The following is a 19,061-nucleotide window of genomic DNA, read 5'->3' as shown; positions in this document are numbered from 1 at the left end:
GTGACAGGTTGCCAGCCTCTCGCCTACGCCACAATTTAACCCATATCCCGTCAGTCGACTTCTAAGACACCCACGGGAAGAAAAGGGGTGGTGAAATTCTTAACCCGTCACCACACCGTCATAGTTTTTATGGTAGGAAAGAACCCGAATCAGTACCCTAGCCTGTACTATAGCATTATGCTGCGCAAGTAGGACTGAGTAAGAGATCGAGGGACTACTCTGGAAGATACCCAAAGAATGGATTTGGTTTACAATTTTTTTTACTTTACATAATATATGTGACGTTATCTGGGTAAAGGGACCTTATAGTCCATGGCGCTTACGTCCCGCGGCGTCGTATTTGTATACGAACATCGTTCATAACGCCGTAAGCGCCATCGACAATAAGATCCCTTTACCCAGATATAGTCACATATTTGAAATTTTGTATTTTTTTGTTTCAGTTAAGTTTAGCGAGCGGTATATCGTGTGAGAGCAGATGCTGCCCCCAGATCTTCGCGGAGACCGCTCAGTACAGGGGCAACGTTGTTAGGATTAAGGAGTTGAAGTTCTCCAAAAAGAAAGTAAGTTCACTATTGATGTCTATCTTAATTTGTATGTCTAGAGACTGAAATTCTCTAGGGATGGAGGTACATACACATAAATAGTACAAATAAAGAGCTCTTACGCAATTTAACAATTTAATAGACTTCAATTAATTTATTTGTTTATTTCTTCATCAAAAAGTAACATAGCATTACAGTTAACACCAAGGCACTGTGAAACTACAAAACAATCAAGACAGAAAAAGAAGATACATACATATAAAATTATTTTAATATCAACATCTTTTTTCTTTAGATGTACTATACAGTTATTAAACAAAATTGTTAGGACAATGTACAATTTTACAGTTAGATATGAATTTAAGGATAGAGTATTTTCATGCTCCCTTAATAGAGAAAACATGTGGTATGTATTTATTGCATGTAGTTTATTACTATTTTTTATTAGTCACTTTACATTTTAACTCGTAAATATCGTATCTTCTCGCACACTAGTACAATATTTATAGTCTGACCTGTATTTAGTATAATATTTACCTAGATTTAGAAGTAGATTTATTTTATTAAAATTGTTGCACGTCATTCGATAGACTAAATTCTGATACCAAAAATCAATTGTTTACTTTATTTTTACGGATTTAATCAGTGCGCCGCGATATACTTTAGTGCTCATAATTGTAGTTCAGCGACGTTGCAAATATAGATCGTGACTTTTATTTTATTTAGATGTATCACAATTTTAACTCTAGCTAGTGAGTCACGGCGACTTCAATTCGTGTAACATAAAGAATACTGTCTATGCAAGTAATATTGATGACGTGATTTCGCAGGACATTCCTCGTGACGTGATGAAGGAGATGCGGCTGCTGCGCGAGCTGCGGCACGACAACCTCAACTCGTTCATCGGCGCCGTGGTGGAGCCGCTGCGGGTGCTGCTCGTCACGGACTACTGCGCCAAGGGGAGCTTGTATGTGAGTACATATACTACATGTGTTATATCACAGAATATATAATAGTAAAAGTACAGAAGGCTCACTGTTTTGATGTTCATAAAATCGTCACCTCTGAATGGGCCTCGTGTGCGCGGCTGCCGGCATGTACTTGTAGCTCGGCGAAAAAATCTTGAAGTGAGCCGTTCCTGGTTATATCCAATATACATATGAGACAGAACATTGGATAACGTGGAGGATCTGTCATCTTGTTCAAAAATCGATGGGTTGAGATAGACTGTTTTTTACGTTTCTTGCGTCGTTTCTTGTACGACGGAGCGTCTGCCAATTTGTCTAGACATGATGATAAACAACGAGACCGTGTGTTGCTCATTGTAGTTCTTGTTATTTTCCTGTATTAGTAAATACATTTTCAAAGGATTGGTTCACAATTTTATTTGTATTGTTTCAGGATATAATTGAAAATGAGGATATAAAATTGGACCAAATGTTCATATCATCATTAGTACATGATCTCATAAAGGTAAATAATATTAAACTTCGTTAAATTTTGATATCCAATTGCAAACAATTTTTCACCCAACTTTTTTCATTTCAGGGTATGACATTTATTCATAATTCTCCACTAGTGTTTCACGGAAATCTTAAATCCTCGAATTGTGTAGTTACTTCAAGATGGATGCTACAGGTAATAATTTCGTTTAGCTTTTAATATATACATACATTCGATGATAAATTTAATTGAGACCTGTTCTGTAATACAATATTTTTTTGCAGGTTACTGACTTTGGACTTCATGAACTAAGGTATTCTGCTGAAGTTGGTTTCATGGGTGATCATCAATATTACAGAGGTAATGTAACTTTATACATACTATTATAATTACTAAGTTTTTTATTAAACTTAACACCTTCATTACTTTCTATCTGCATAACTTGCAGGTCTGGGTCTATATCACAAAAACAAAGAAGATCAAAGCTTCCATCAAACTCTCTGACCTGCTAGCACGAGTGTCCTTCTTCCTTCATATGCAGTAGAGTTCATAAATATGTGTACATTTTTTCACCTTGTCGCAACGGGTTAAGGTGAATAAATGTACACATCATTATGAACTCTGCTGTACTCACACATGCGAGAACGTTCTCTGTCTGTATCGAGTATTATAGAGAGTTACTGTCGAAGTAAAATGTGTAATCACAGTGCATAAGTAGACTGCCATCTCTTGACAAAGGCTTAAAACTTTTGAACCTAAATTTTGACAATTTGGCCAATATTCTTGCTTGATATGTGTTAAAATGTCAAATATTAATATTAGCGCCATCTAGCCGAGCGTCCCCCAAAGGTGTAACGCCATCTAGGTCACCGTACCTTTTTCTGTATGGTACTGAGACCCGTTTTTTCTTAGACTTAATCTGTCTAGATGGAGTTATACTATATGTCTTTGATTGCAGTGAATTTTGATTTGTAGATACTTATTAAAACGTATGTCTTGTCCAGGTTTGCTATGGAAGTCGCCAGAGCTGCTTCGGGAGCTGGACGACCCGAACGGCACGGTGGGCGGTACGCAGAAGGGCGATGTGTATGCTTTCGGCATCATACTGTACGAGATTATCGCTCGCAAGGGCCCGTTTGGAAATAGCCTTGATCCCAAAGGTACGGAAACACAATGTGCCTTATAAGTAATTTAACAAATAACATAGAATAGGATGTTCGGGTTATGTTTGTGACAGGGATCTTAAAGAAATATTAACGATCATATGTTTATTAATAGTAGACAAAATCGTTGCGGTGTGTTGATTATTGTAATCTCGGTCAACCACTGCTTAACTAGTATGGTTTTCCTTAGAATAATAGATCATTAATTTTTGGACATTTAAAGATTCGGTACAAAGCATAAGGATTAAAAAAAAATTTATAAATGGGCTTACTCTTGGCCACAGACTAGCCAAAGGCAAAGACGGGGATGCGTTACTTATGCTTCTACCGAATTTATAATTTCCAAAAGTGAATGATCTAACTCGAAGGAAAACCATACGATTGTGAAATAAGATGACACATTATGAGGCCAGAGGTAATTGAAGGGGATTTAAAACGTTTTTGACTACTGGAGTGCCTGCATATTATACAATCATGGGCATTTTCAGTTTTTGGGACCCCCCAATTAGCGTAAGTTGTTAACAAAAATTAAGGCTGCTTTCAAAAAAAACGTCAAAATAATGTAAAATTGGTAGTTTTAGTCGGTGAAATACTACACTTTCCGTTATCCAATAGATTTATTTCATTCAAATTTCAATTAAAGCATCTTATTATCTTGATTTTTATAAGACTGGATTTTTGAAAACCAAGTCACTAAATTAATTATGATTTTTTCTCTAAAGCACGTTTAGAAAAATTCACGCATAGAGCTGAATTAGTCGATCTTATTTGTAAAATTTGGACAATTTTGATAACTAAAACTGGTAAATTTATAATTCGTATACCCTGTACTACAATCTTCTCAGACTACATTTTTATTATAAGGTTTTAAAAAAGAGTAAACGAGGCTAAGTCGAACTCAATTTTTTTCAGAAATTACCTAAAATTAAGTGACAAGGTTCTTTGAAAATCTACACCACATCGAAATAATGTTTGTATTTAATGAATCTTCAATGTTTACTTAAATTGCTGATATGCCTTAGTGATTATAAATTGCTATTATTTATTTTTGGCAATTTTTTGAAAACGAGCCTTCACCGGTACAATTATTACCACTTTTGGACATTTTCTTATATTTTGTTTGACCAAGTAGAAAAAGTCGTATAATGTGATATATATTTGTAAACTATTCGCAAAGCCCTTTAATTTGATACCACACACGGTATGATCAAGCGCTCCGTTGCGATTTCAATGTTTTTCACACGAAAGCCCTCTTAACTCACTGTCAGTTTTGTGACGATAATTAAACATGAAATTTCAATAAAAATATTGTTTTTGTGTTAATTACATAAACTTTAAGCGATAATCTACATTCAGAATGTGAAAAAAGTAAATTTTTAGAAAGATTTTATGCTTAATAAAATAAAATAAATAAATAAATATTGGGGACATCTTACACAAATCAACTTAACCCCAAACTAAGCAAAGCTTGTACTATGGGTGCTAAGCGACGATATACATACTTAAATAGATAAATACATACTTATATACATAGAAAACATCCATGACTCAGGAACAAATATCTGTGCTCATCACACAAATAGATGCCCTTTCCGGGATTCAAAACCAAGACCGCGGCTCAGCAGGAAATTGTCGTCACAAAACTGACAGCGAGTTAATTTTTATTAACAATTTTTGCTAATTGGGGGGACCCAAATTCTTAAAATGCTCTCATACAACGCCATCAGCTGTTAATGCGAATAAATCTAAAATAGGTATAATGTACAAATTGTGGCAATAATTCATTATTCCATACAGAAATAGTTGAGCGCGTGAAACGAGGCCGAGCTGAAGGTGAAGAAGTATTCCGGCCCGACACGAGCGCGCTGGTGGGCGTGGCCGAGGACTACGTTCTGCAGACCATGCAGGACTGCTGGGCCGAGGAGCCGGCCGCTAGGCCAGACTTCGTCACCTTGCGGAACCGACTCAAGAAGATGAAGTCTGGCAAGTACGTCGACCTGGCGAATTCAATTTATTTGTGTGAAGATCACGTCAGAGGCCGTATAACTGATTACTCTAGAATTTGTTTTTGAAAATATCTTTGATGGCAATATCTTTTTGACAGTATACTTGAAATATTTCACAAGTTTAATTAACTTGACTAATTGATCTGAAGGTCAATTTCTACATATTTCTGTGCAACGATTTCCCTTCGCTAATTTAGGATACTAACACACATTCCGCCATAGTAACCGCACTTCAAAACCAAAATATCCACCCCAGATACATTAGCTTAATTCAAAACATATACAGGAATAGTACAGCAGACATAAAACTTCAGTACTCCGGCCCGTCGTTTCCTATACAGCGAGGTGTCAAACAGGGTGATCCGCTATCTCCAAAATTATTCACAGCACCCTTGAAGAAGTTTTTAAAAGCCTGGCGGTTTCCTGGGAGAATAGAGGAATAGTCGTCGGAGACAAGAGGTTATCAAACCTTCGCTTCGCCGACGACATTGTCCTCTTTGCCTCCTCGGAATCCGAACTGCAAGAAATGCTCCAAGATCTGAGCAACGCAAGCTTTCAGGTTGGACTTCGAATGAATCGTGCAAAAACACAAGTGATGACCAACAGCAAGAAACGTAGGGTCGAGGTAGATGGGCAGAATATACAATATGTCGACGAGTATATTTACTTGGGCCAGCTAGTCTCTTTCAGCAACAGGCAAGACAAAGAAGTCGAACGCCGTGTCGATAACGCTCGGAAGAGCTACTGGTCCATGAAGGAGCTTATGAAGGGAAACCTTCCACTGTCACTCAAGCGAAAACTCGTCGACATGTGTATTCTGCCTGTCCTAACCTACGGCGCCCAAACATGGTCACTCACAGAGATTCAGAAGTCCAAACTGAAGGTTTGCCAACGCGCTATGGAGCGCAGCATTCTAGGTGTCAAAAGGACCGATCGAGTCCGAAACACTACGCTGCGCTCCAAAACTCGCATTGCTGATGTTGGCAAAAAAACCGCCAGGCTTAAATGGGACTGGGCCGGCCACGTCTATCGCATGCATCCGGATAGGCGGGCTAACATAGCCACCAAGTGGATGCCGACGAAGATGCTCGCTTCATCCGGCCCTCGGGCCGGGCAGGCCCAGGCAAAGATGGCGAAACGATCTTGACGCCTTTCTGAAGAACTGGCCGGAGGAAACAGAACAGGGAGTCATGGAGAGCCAGGGGAGAGGCCTTTGCCCAGCAGTGGGACACTCAAATAGGCTAACAAAAAAAAAATTTAGGATATCCTGGTCACGGCACCAACATGTAAACTTCATAAAAATTAAGCTCTTAAAAAATCATTAACGTGAAGTCAAATTTCACGTCCTAAGTTTTTTAGACAATAATATTTTGATATTCTTTTCTCAGGTCTAGGAATATAATGGACCAAATGATGGACATGATGGAGAAGTACGCTAATAATTTAGAAGAACTAGTCAATGAGAGAACGAGGCTATTGTTTGAAGAGAAGCAGAAGACGGAAGATTTATTACATAGAATGCTACCAAAGTATGTATCGCAATACCTTACATTTATACCTTATTATTTATTGGGTAGGTACAACATGGATACATTTTCTTTTATCCCTTACGTTATACCAAACAGTAATGTCCACGACATCAAGTTCTAATGTCAACTTCCATACTATGTTAACCCAGCTTCACTAATTGTGTTAATTTAATGTGTGCATGTAAACTACTACCTGGTTAGATATAAGCCATCATTACGAGTTACTAATAAATTGCTGTGAACAAGAAAGTGAAGAAACGCAAATACAACAAGATGAAGCAGGGGTGTGAAACTCTGACGATTGGCGGCTGCTTTAGTGTGCACACTGGTTTACATTTTGTCCAGTTTCCTGATATTTGGATTCATACATCAACATTTACTTTACTTCACATTTGAGTAGTTATCATGATCAATTATGTATGCGATTAGATTTAATGTAATTTCTTTGGTGAAGCGACTTTTTATAACAGAGTATCTAAGTGTAATTGAAGGTTGAATTAATAGGATGACGACTGCAGTTGCTTACGATATATCACCTCCTGATAAGAAGATATGTATAGGTATTGGAAATTGGAAAAAATCAGATACTGTCTGTCTGACTTGTTGTATTTTCCTTATAATAGTTTGTGATTGGCAATTCATATAAAATGTATAATATAGGAATAATGACGTCACCTTTCATGGAATATTAATATTTCAGTTTGTTATCTGTGGTATATTTAAATTATACAAAAGTGGTTTGGTTCCTTAATTACTTGAGCTCAAGTGGTTTCGATACCAATGGCTTAAACATTGTGATGTAGACCTCGGCAAAACACCTTTATTAGTACCCCACAGGACCAGATACAAATACACAGCTAAAGCTTTCTTCCCAAGACATGGACTTGATGTAAACCGTGGTACATTATTGTATAAAAATTGTAAATGTATTCACTTTGTTGTACTTGTGTTCTTTTCCAGATGTGGAGGTTGAATCCATTATAGAAATGTCGTGAAAATGTCTTGAGGTAATTAACTCCCTACTGGTAGTTGGTCGGTTGGCAGCCGCCGCGCCTCGGCGGGCGGTCGCGCTTGTTCTAACACATTTTGAGTAGAAGTAGAGCTTGCTTGGGTTTTGTGGCGGTTTTCGAGCGTCGTGTTCGGTGATGGCGTTTTTCTTCTCTCTGAACAGGACTTAGGTTAAATTAGTATTAAAAATAGCTCCGTAAATTGGCATGGTATTTAGTCTAGCAGTAAGTTTTTAAGATCGCCTATTGGCATAGTTATAGTCGAGTGAATGTAGATTCTGACACTAATGTAGTAAGTATCGATTGACGCTAACATCGCAACTCACTTTTTGTAGGTTGTTCGCACGGATTTATTCACGGATTGGCTTGACATTTTGCGATTGAACATCGATTTGCGATATAGTTTTGTTTTAATGAACGGGAGTAGAGTGTGATATATGTGGGTATTTGTTGCAGGTCCGTTGCGCGTCGTCTGACGACGGGTGAGGGGGTGGAGCCGGAGTCTTTCGACTCGGTGACGATCTACTTCAGTGATATCGTGGGCTTCACCGCCATGTCCGCGGAGAGCACGCCGCTGCAGGTCGTCAACTTCCTTAACGACCTGTACACCGTGTTCGACAGAATCATTAGAGGCTACGACGTCTATAAAGTTGAAACTATAGGCGACGCTTACATGGTGGTACGTGTTCTGTAATTCCTGTATCAAAGTTGTACAAAGTTTATTAATGTATTCGTAAATAAGTTGAAAATGCTTTAAAAACTTGTTTCAGGTATCGGGTTTACCAATCAGAAATAACGATAAGCATGTGGGTGAAATAGCGTCGATGGCGTTGGAATTGTTGAACGCCGTGAAAAGTCACAAAATTTCTCACAGACCAAATGAAACTCTTAAACTTAGAATAGGAATACATACAGGTATTTGGGATTTAATTTTTGTTACATTTTTTTTCTAAAATATCGATACGCACGATAAGGATATGTCCCAAATGGTTTTAACCAGTAGCGGCTCGCCCTAGAGTGCGCTTGTGCGGTGCACTCCCAGAAATAATCACAAGTAAATTATAGTAATACATCAGTTATGATACCTCTAATTAATGTACTACTATTTTAAAAAAGTATCGCAAAAAAGTTAAGCCCAATTAAACAATACAATTTCATACGCACCGCGCTCAACGGAGCGCTTTCAATTGCGCTCCTATGGAAAAAGATTCAATGCATTCATCAATAGAAAATTCAGTAAGAGCGAAAGAGAAGCTTAGACACAGCTCCACGCGTGAGACAGACGATTATCTATGAAATATTAGGTAAATCGGGAGCGCCGCACCGACCACAACTATATCAAAATAGAAGGCAAAAGTATCATTCGCGTGGCAAAAAGAAGACTCAACGACTTTCCTCGCCGCAAACGACAGTCTTTTGTTCATTGCGGCTTTAATTTGACAACCTCGACTTGGCGTGCGTTCAAAGCGAGCGATATGTATATAAAAAAGAAATAAGTGTCATAACAATGCGTGTAATGAAAATAATTTCATTTGTTCTTAGATTACGAGCGATGTAAAAATTAGCTATTCAAACTGTTCGAGTCAACTCATATTCGTGACGTCAAGTGTTCATGCAAAATGTTACACGGTTGGTCTTGTCAACCGCCGAGCTTTTTCCTTCTCTCTCGATATAGGTCTGTGCGTTTGTCCTTGATTGCCGCCACGTTGCACAGCGCAGGCGCGATGCGCGCCGCTGTCATCCTCGTACTTATTTCGCGCGCTATTTTGTTACTTAAGTAAACAAGTTTTAGGCACCCGCGGGAATACGATTTAGACTTAATTTGAAACCGCATAATTAAATTGTTTTAATTGCAAGTGTAAAATAATTTCAGTGTGTGAGTATGGATGGATGCAATGTGACATTTATAAAAGTGTGTGAAAAAACTTTAGCAACACGATTAGAATTAAAAGCCCAGTGGTTATTGTGAGTGTGACAAAAGTGACAAACTGTTTTTCCATTTCTTTTATTTGGAAGTGGCGCGGACGACGGAGGTGGTGAGTGTGCATGGACTGAAACCCGTTTGAATGATCGGTCGTAAGGAAATATGCAAGGCCTTAGATTCAGCATATCGAAAATCCACACAGGAGTACCGTCATACTAGGTATCTACATACATGTAAGATCTTGGTGCTCACAATGAGAGTTTGAGTGAACACCCACATATTACAGCCACAAGCCGCCTCTGGTTTTAACGATCAAGCTACACGTTTCTGACTGAGCATCGCTGTTTCAAAAAGTTGCAAGTTAGAGTCTATCCGGATGCGTTGAAATAAATATTTACTTTAATGTGTTTCAAGCGCTTTCCCTACATAGTTAGATGACTGAGTTCTTGTCTAACAGGGGCGGTAGTAGCAGGAGTAGTGGGTCTAACAATGCCCCGGTACTGTCTCTTCGGGGACACAGTGAATACAGCGTCGCGTATGGAGTCAACAGGCGAGCCACTTCGCATCCACATCTCGCCGAGCTGCAAGTTAGCTCTCGATAAAATCGGGGGCTACATCGTGGAGCCGCGCGGGGCTGTCGCTATCAAGGGGAAGGGGGAGGTAAGATACACTAACTATTTGTTATAATTCCCCGGAACTGCCTATTCGACGACACGACGTACACAGCGTCGCGTATGGAGTCAACAGACGAACCACTACGCATCCACATCTCGCCAAGCAGCAAGCTAGCCCTCGATAAAATCGGGGGCTGCATTATTGAGCCTCGAAGCGCCGTTGCTATCAAGGGTAGGGGAGGTAGGGTTCCACATTACTTGTAACAATCCTAAACTTATTTTTTTATCATGCAGAAACGTCTGTGAGCGATAAGCGATACTACATATTTTTAGGACCGCTCTCAGAAAGTCGCAAGTTCTAGTCCTGTCGGAGGTGTGAATTTTTCCTTTAATTTAAAAATATCTGATCCTCGTTACCGTGTGTGTAGTGATCGGCAGCCACATCGTGGACCCAAGAAGAATAGAGTATTCACTATTTGTAACAGTAGCAAGCCGCTCCGGATGCACAACTCTCCCAACACTGGTATACATACATATAACTGAGGGCCTTACCTAGCTCTGGCTAGTTGTGCAGGCTAAGTTGCGACGGATACGACAATTTTTGTGTCAGTCTTCCATGCGACAAAGAGATCTTCGCGTTTCATTCACGCAAACAGAAGGTATCATGGCTAGGCTCTGAACAATCTTTTCTCCAACATTTTAGTACTAAATTATGACATTTTGTTTTAGATTCAAACGTACTGGTTGGTGGGTACGACGGAGAAAGCGATTCAGAAGCGATTCGTGGAAGGCGACGATCTGCGGCCACTGTTCTGTCGGCCAAGGCGGAGCCCGCGGCTCGCGGACTCGCGGCATCCTTCACTATCAGGTATAACCCAGTGTACTTATAAAATATTCAGTGTCATGCCATTAAGATTGTACAACGATTGCTGTAAAACATTATAGATTTTTAATGTCGTGAGAGCGCCTGCGGCCTAACGGTAAATGCGTGCAGCCTTTAAATCCTGGAGGTTATAGATGTAAAGCTTGCCACCAATAAGTTCTTCTGAACTTTAATGTGATATTTGCCAGGGCGCCGGGGATAGGAAACCCAAAACAAGGTGTGAGATAACAGATAACAGAACCGAACCTAATAAGACCTAGTTTGCCCGCCGGGTTGGAAGGTTAGACGGCAGACGCTTTCGTAAAACTAGTGTTTATGCCAAATTCTAGGAGTTTTTTTTAAAACTAACCTCAGTCTTTTATGAGCCGTGGCAAAATACCGAGATAACGATAGGAAGAAGAACACTGTTTAGACCACGCGCCCTGGGAGGCCCCAGGGCATAACAATTTACAACTTGTTCTACAAGGGGAACTCTCTTATAAAAGGAATCGGATGGGGACTACCGCTTGTAATATGAGTTGTAAATTGTTATGCAACAGGCCCCTGGTAGTGAATCCGACCTCGTCGCGGGTTGTAAAGTATTAAGTTGTGTAGTGTGGTAATCTGTGGTGGCGCAGGTGGCGGCAGCGGCGGCGGCAGCGAGGTGCGGCAGCGCGCGGCGTCGGGCGCGCGCGGCTCGCGCTGCTCGCTGCCCGCGCCCGCCACGCCGCCGCCGCAGCGCCGCGCCAAGGACATGCTCGCCAAGGCCAGGTGACTACCATTTTATCTAATAAGAACATACGAATTCTTTCTATTGAGCCGATTTTAGTATTGTAATGTGACTGTTGTCGGAAATGTGGCTCATAACGGAATTAATTTTAATTCGTTGTTGTTGCCCTTCATTAAAGCGTGAAAAGGTTTGGGTTACTATGTTTTAATTTTGAAGGGGGTTTAAACATCAAGTTATTGTCTTAAGATAAGTGCAGTTCCATGTTACTTTTCAGTCTAGTGTTGTAGATTTATTATAACATATATCGTCACTACTTTGAAAAAATCTCGTATCTCACGCTGTCCTCAAAGTTAAAACGCAGTAAGTCTATATGCATTCCATACATATTTACTACAATTTTCTTTTCATTGACAGACGAAGATACAAGTTTTTTCAAAAGTAGTGGTGACGATATGTAGGTAGTTCTTAGTCTTTGATATTCTCATATGTGGGTACCTGAATAGATCAGTGTTTGATCGAGTATCTTGTTTTTTACTACATGGTGACAGCGGTAAATTAATATTAAAGTGTAATCGTCGTGATTATTACGTGTAAAACATTAAAATTAGTGAGCATCTTGTCTTTTACTACATCTAGAAATACTTTTCAGTATATCAAATGCACAGTCAAGTGTAAAATTACGTATCGAAATAATCGTCTCATAAATATGGTACTACGCTCTTATTACACCGGACTAAGATGCTATAGGACATATTTTTGAGTAAGATGTGTACACCCATATTTTTACACTTGACTGAACATGGAACGTTTTATATACAATGTAAGAAGCTCAGCATTGAAACGGTTTGGATTTGAATTACAGGAATGCGCTAAGTTCGATCGCGTCGTCGACGGCGGGCGACCGAGAGCGAGGCGAGCGGTCGCCGTCGCCCGGGCGGGCGCTGCGCTACGCCGCGTCGCTGGACGTGCTGCCCGAGCGGCGGCGCTCGCCGCGCCTGCGCCGCCAGCACACCACGCGCTCGCTCGACGCCGAGCCCGAGCCCGTGGCCACGCTCACGCGGCCCGGCGACCCCGTCTTCAACGGCACCGTCATCGGCATCCTCGCCGACCCGCGCCAGGAGGAGGACTCGCCGCTGCTGCGCAAGTGCAGCCTCTACAACAAGCCGCCCGCCAAGCGGAAGGTGCAGGACTCGAGCTACATCGAGTTCTACAAGAAGTGGCGGTCGCTGGAGAACGTGGCGGATGCGGCGGAGGCGCGCAAGCTGCCGCGGCTGGCGCTGCGCTCGTGGCTGCTCGGCATCTTCGCCGCGCGCTCCTCCACGCCCTCGCTGCGCCGCGCGCCCGGCCCGCCGCTGCTCGACTCCGAGTCCGCCGTCTGACCGCGCTGTCCGCGCTGTCCGCGCTGTCCGCGCTGTCCGCGCTGTCCGCGCTGTCCGCGCTGTCCGCACTGTCCGCACTGAAGCCGAGAGGACGAGTGTCGGGACCTGGCCCCGACGGACTCGACTTCTAGGCTTTAATATTTATAGGTTTCCTAGATGTATATTAGCCGTATCGACTGTTGTAAATAATATGTCTAAGTAAAACGATGTTACCGTGAAATGTGAAATAAGAGTTTAATGTTATTAAATAATTTCTATTGAACGTGGTCTCTTAATAACTTAATACTGACACAGATCACATTGACGCTCTAAATATCGTCCGTACACTGAGCTTACGTATAACCTATTCTATCCCGGCTTTGCCTGGTTTTCGCTAACTTACGGGGCCGACTCTTTCGTCATACTTTAGTAATTATATTAACATCAATTTCCTATATAAACATCCAAACAGATAAGTTTGGCACATTTTATAAATCTGATCACAACATAATCCAGTCAAAAACATTAAATCTTCATTCCATACAGATAACATTCACTATTCCAGCCTAGCAACATACACATTTCGCTACACTCACATTTCTCTCATAAAACAAATAGAGAGCTATTCAGAAAAGCCTCGTAACATCCTATGCTATAGGCCCAGGGCATCGCCCATGACTAGTGCGAGGAATTAATAAGTACAAGTAGTAAGTCACGCGTCCGCGAGCAGCGGTATGCCTGCCTCGTTCTCGCTGTACGAGCACCCGTTCACCACGAGTTTTATATCGCAGGGTTTGGTTCGTTTGTTCTCGTGTGGTAAAGTTGCGCAAGAGTTGGCTGGGATAGGCGGCGCTGGCGTCTCCATGTGCTCGATGATGGGACAGGACACGCTGGTCTGCTCGTGCCGGAGGCTGGGCGCTTCTAAGAGATCCCCGCGCTGCGCGGTTGCTAAGCGACCGTCGCCTATTACCTGAAAACAAGAAACAATCATCTCAAAATCCTAAATAGTAAAAGAAGTCAAAGAAATTTAAACCTTCTGCTCCGCGTACATTACGTTAAAATGACTTTAATTGTCAAACTGCTGCAAATCGTGCTAAACCCGCAAAATACAAATGTTTGTGTTAAGAGGGCTTTCGTGTTAAAAATAGTGAAATCGCAACCGAGCGCTCGATCATACCGTGTGTGGTATCAAATTAAAGGGCTTTGCGAGTAGTTTATAAATATATATCACATTATAGGACTTTTTCTACTTGGTCTAACAAAATATGAGAAAATGTCCAAAAGTGGTAATAATTGTACAGGTGAAGGCTCGTTTTCAAAAAATTGGCAAAAATCAATAATAGCAATTTATAATCACTAAGGCATAACAGCAATTTAAGTAAACGTTGCAGATTAATTTAGTACAAAACTTACTTCGATGTGATGTAGATTTACAAAGAAATTGTCACTTAATTTTAGGTAATTTCTGAAAAAAATTGAATTCGCCTTAGGCTAGTTTACTCTTTTTCAAAAACTTAAAATAAAAATCTAGTCTGAAATGATTGTGGTACAGGATATACGAATTATAAATTTACCCGTTTTAATATTCAAAATTGTCCAAATTTTACAAATAAGATCGACTGATTCAGCTCTATACGTGCGTTTTTCAAACGTGCATTAGAGAAAAATTCATAATTAATTTAGTGAGTTAGTTTTCAAAAATCCAGTCTTATAAAAATCAAGATAATAAGATGCTCTAACTGGAACTTGAATTAAATAAATCTATTGGATAACGGGAAGTGTAGTATTTCACCGACTAAAACTATCAATTTTACATTCTTTTGACTAGTAAATTTGAAGCAAAACGCAATTTTTTGAAAGCAGCCTTAAGGGATATTGTTAGTAAGTTCTAACAGTAATGGATATCCTTACCTCCATTAAATATTCATCACTCCGATGGTGTAGGACACTATCAGTATGTGATTCTAGTAAATTGCCTGAAGCAAAACGCAATTTCTTTGGAGATTCTAAACTGCAACACCTGTAAAGATAATAGAGATATCAACCTTCGTGGATTAAGACAAGGTTCAACATGAAGCGCTGCGCGCGCACTATATGTGTGACCTTGAAATGGGTTGGAGAAAAACATAACCACGATTCGGTAAGTTGACGAATGTGAACCTAAATACTAGGCTGATTAAATCCGAGCTTTATCCACTAAAACTTTCAGTTTTCGTCTCCTTGCTTAGGACGAGATCCCAGAAACACCGAAGTAGATATCTACCTACAATTTTCCGCAATGGCGCCGGAAGACTAGCTAAACTTTAGGTTAATAAGTTATACATATTTAGACTATCAGTTCGAACCTGTGCAAGACGCCCACTTGGTTCTTCCAGCACTTGTTCTTGAGCGAGCTGCGCTGGCCGCGCCGCTCGGCCGGCAGCTGCGGCGCGCCGTCCGCCTGCGCGCGCCGGTGCGCCCGCGCCGCCGCCGTCCCGCACTCCTCCCCCTTCAGCCAGTATGTCACTTGGTCGCGCTTGCCTTTCATAGCCACTACTCCTCGCTCTTCTAGTATGTAGCCTCCTAGTTTGTCTAGGAGCACTTTACATGCAGCGCTACAGTGGATTTTGAGAGCTGAAACATAAATTTTCTCATTCTATAAATACTGCAAAACGTCAGACTTTGTTGCCTGCCCTAAAGGACGTTTTGACCGTTCATATAAAAATATAAGCAGATATCATCCTTATGGTAATTTAACCGACCAAATGGAACATTTCACTAAACTCCTGGGTACTGGTACCTACATAAATAAATCTTTGGCAACGATTTCATAATTATGTTACGTACTTAGATAGATTGATCTGATCTACATAGGTACTTCAGGATCAGTTGTTTTTTGTGTCTTGTCTCCACTACCCAAAGGTTGTCTGGAAGAGATCGCTCTTTAGCGATAAGACCGCCTGTTGTCTACCATAGTTAATTAAAGTTATGTGATGACTTGTTATATTGGTGAACAATAAAGAATATTTGTATTGTATTGTATTGTACTTTTAAACTGAACGAGACTTATGCCAATGCACACATACAGTCTGACCAAAAAGACTAGAAATTAAAAAGTAACATTGTAGTGTCCTCTCTTTCAAATCAATATGTGTGAGAGAACCGAACGACATTACGATGTTGCCACTTTTTCTACTCTTTTTGGTCAGACTGTAAATGGCGTCACCGGGATTGAAAGATCCTGCACAGATAAGAAGATATATACCTATATATGTCAGTGTCAAACTTGTGGTAAGGCCACACACAGGTGATCGAATGACTAATGAAAACATCCGGTTGGAAGGACCAATTTAGCAGCGGTAATTAGTTGATACGTACGTGCTCCAGTTGATTCGAAACGACTCGCCGTGTTCACGGTGTCTCCGAATAAACAGTATCTGGGCATTTTTAGTCCCACTACACCAGCACAAACGGGACCTGAGGAGATATAAATAAATATTTAGACTTATAAAAGGATCGAATACCCGATTGGCAATCGTGTATTATTTATTTACGTATGAGAAGACCAAGCCCCGTAGTCGAATGAAATTTCTGCGAAACGAAACGCCGCAGAAATGTAGTCTGGCTCTGTCAGGCCAATACGCAAGAGCGATAGAGATAGATAGCTACGAAAGAGATATTATCGTGAGCGATTCGTGAGCTTTTGTGCATTCGGCTACGCATACAATTGACCTACCTACAACTGCTAGGTACTAGCACAAAATTACAAGCGGAAGTCCCTTTCCAACTTGTCCTGTGGTGACTTCTATTTGTAATTTGTAGCTTCCTGAAATGGGCCACTGATACGTAACGAAACGGTTAAAACTTACCGGAATGTATTCCAACTCGTAGCAAAAGCCTTTGATCAGGCCTATGCCGTACTCTGAATGATCGTGTAGCCGACAGGAGAGCCAATGCCATTGAAGCCACCTCTCCCGCGTGCATGATTCCATTACGTATGGGAAGACCAGATACCTGGTGAACCAAAACATAGATATGATTGTAGGTAGATATATGTAGGTATATTCATCGAAGCTGTTGTTTCTCTAATGCCATCCGTACAGATATATTTAATCACAAAAACAATTGCTTTGATTCTAATTTTCAAATTCAGATTTATGCATGACCGTAATTCGTTAATCTATACTAATATTATAAATAGGAAAGTGTGTGTGTGTCTGTTTGTTTGTCCGTCTTTCCCGGCAAAACGGAGCGTCGAATCGACGTGATTTTTTGATAGGTGGAGATAGTTGAAGGGATGGAGAGGGACATAAGCTAAATATAAGGCAAATTTTTGTCTCTTTCTAACGCCCCACTTCCCTAATTGGGGGTGGAATTTTATATAGAGCATTCCGCAATTTTCAAATTTAACGAGAGTGAAGCCGCGGGCAAAAGCTAGTAAGTAATAATAGTTATTTGTTATACAAGGGGGCAAAGTTGTATTTTAACGCCGAGTGTGGAATTGAAAAACGAGCAAGTGAAAGGAATCTATAGTTGAACCACGAGCGAAGCGAGTGGTCCGAGAATAGAATCCTGAACTTGCGAGTTTTTTAACACACGAGAAGTAAAATACATTTGCACCCGAGTGTAACACAAAACTTTTCCCCTCACTATAGCGAGGAAACTACAACGCAAAAAATGCGTTTATCACTGCTTCCAGTAGTTCCACAGGTGGTAAATCATCTTTATTACTAGATTTACCTATTTTTATCAATTTTAAAGCAGTTAGTTTGACTTTATTCAAGGTCAAATTACTTTACCCACTAGTGGATAAAATGCGTTTTTACCCGCTGGTATTAAAGGACAAAACACGTGTTTCCGAGCTAGTGAGGGGAAAAAATATTTGAAAATAGGTACTTACAACCATATAAGCGTCGCCGATAGTTTCAACTTTGTATACATCGAAGTTTTCTAGGATTGAATCAAAACATGTGTATAGGTCGTTCAGGAAGTCTACCACCTGGAAAAATATAGTTGGTAATAATATACATAGTTGGAAAAGAAATAAATACAAAACAATTAGGCGTTTATATGACCTAAATAAATAATGAAGTAGTAAAGTTCACTTAAATGTTATCTAACGCTCGAGAAAAAACCGGTTTAGGTACTGTAAGTAGGTAACCTAACTGTTTTATAAGTCTTCGTAAATTAATTTAATAATATATGGATGTTATCGCAAGATTGTATTTGTTGCTAAAAGTGCCTACGAACAGATGAACTTGCATCGAACCGGTCGGAATAAACGTGTTAAAAGCCGTAGGTAGCAGTTTACCATTAAAAAAAAAAAACATTGATATCCGTTTATTTGCTTGTTGGGACCGGACATTCCCGATTCTCGTCATACGAATTTGCTCGGAATTTAAATAAATAAAAATATAAATAAATAAATAAATATTAAATAAATAAATATTATAGGACATTCTTACACAGATTGACTGAGTCCCACGGTAAGCTCAAGAAGGCTTGTGTTATGGGTACTCAGACAACGATATATATAATATACAAATACTTATATACATAGAAAACATCCATGATTCAGGAACAAATATCTCTGCTCATCACACAAATAAATGGCCTTAGCGGGATTCGAACCCGGGACCGCGGCGTAGCAGGCAGGGTCACTACCGACTAGGCCAAACCGGTCGTCAAATTTCCCTATGAAGACTTACTTGTAAAGGCGTGCTTTCAGCAGACATGGCAGTGAACCCCACAATGTCGCTAAAATAGATCGTCACCGAGTCGTAGCTTTCCGGCATGACGCGGCGCCCTCGCTTCAGCTGGTCCGCAACTGGCACTGGCAGCATTTCTTCTAATAAAGCCTCTGAAATACACGCACATAAGTAATACGATTGAGTAGAAAAT

At 40.5% G+C, this 19,061-nt stretch overlaps 2 protein-coding genes across 11 annotated transcripts in view; one reads left to right on the top strand and one right to left on the bottom strand.

Annotated features, from left to right (window-relative positions):
* LOC125228419 (receptor-type guanylate cyclase Gyc76C-like) overlaps positions 1–13,351 on the top strand; it is a 37,429-nt gene extending 24,078 nt beyond the window's left edge. For 9 of the 10 annotated variants that reach the window (XM_048132999.1, XM_048132993.1, XM_048132996.1 and 6 more), the window contains 14 exons: positions 444–563; positions 1,376–1,516; positions 1,947–2,018; positions 2,094–2,183; positions 2,273–2,348; positions 2,993–3,148; positions 4,949–5,138; positions 6,546–6,686; positions 8,150–8,372; positions 8,464–8,608; positions 10,075–10,277; positions 10,961–11,099; positions 11,732–11,864; positions 12,686–13,351. In XM_048132999.1, the coding sequence (XP_047988956.1) occupies positions 444–563; positions 1,376–1,516; positions 1,947–2,018; positions 2,094–2,183; positions 2,273–2,348; positions 2,993–3,148; positions 4,949–5,138; positions 6,546–6,686; positions 8,150–8,372; positions 8,464–8,608; positions 10,075–10,277; positions 10,961–11,099; positions 11,732–11,864; positions 12,686–13,202 (2,346 nt within the window). In that variant the 3' untranslated portion in view covers positions 13,203–13,351. The remainder of the gene's footprint in view (positions 1–443; positions 564–1,375; positions 1,517–1,946; positions 2,019–2,093; positions 2,184–2,272; positions 2,349–2,992; positions 3,149–4,948; positions 5,139–6,545; positions 6,687–8,149; positions 8,373–8,463; positions 8,609–10,074; positions 10,278–10,960; positions 11,100–11,731; positions 11,865–12,685) is intronic. The other variant, XM_048133000.1, reaches the window with a different exon arrangement.
* A 66-nt stretch (positions 13,352–13,417) lies between these two features.
* LOC125228421 (speract receptor) overlaps positions 13,418–19,061 on the bottom strand; it is an 88,977-nt gene continuing 83,333 nt past the window's right edge. The window contains exons 20-26 of the mRNA XM_048133001.1: positions 18,869–19,020; positions 18,061–18,159; positions 17,030–17,174; positions 16,539–16,637; positions 15,527–15,794; positions 15,093–15,201; positions 13,418–14,151 (exon numbers count right to left, since the gene is read on the bottom strand). Coding sequence (XP_047988958.1) covers positions 13,894–14,151; positions 15,093–15,201; positions 15,527–15,794; positions 16,539–16,637; positions 17,030–17,174; positions 18,061–18,159; positions 18,869–19,020 — 1,130 coding nt within the window. The 3' untranslated portion in view covers positions 13,418–13,893. The remainder of the gene's footprint in view (positions 14,152–15,092; positions 15,202–15,526; positions 15,795–16,538; positions 16,638–17,029; positions 17,175–18,060; positions 18,160–18,868; positions 19,021–19,061) is intronic.

This window comes from Leguminivora glycinivorella, chromosome 7 (assembly GCF_023078275.1).
Source record: "Leguminivora glycinivorella isolate SPB_JAAS2020 chromosome 7, LegGlyc_1.1, whole genome shotgun sequence".
NCBI classification, from domain to species: domain Eukaryota; kingdom Metazoa; phylum Arthropoda; class Insecta; order Lepidoptera; family Tortricidae; genus Leguminivora; species Leguminivora glycinivorella.
Note: the sequence above shows the minus strand (reverse complement) of the source record. Positions and strands in the feature narration are given on the sequence as shown.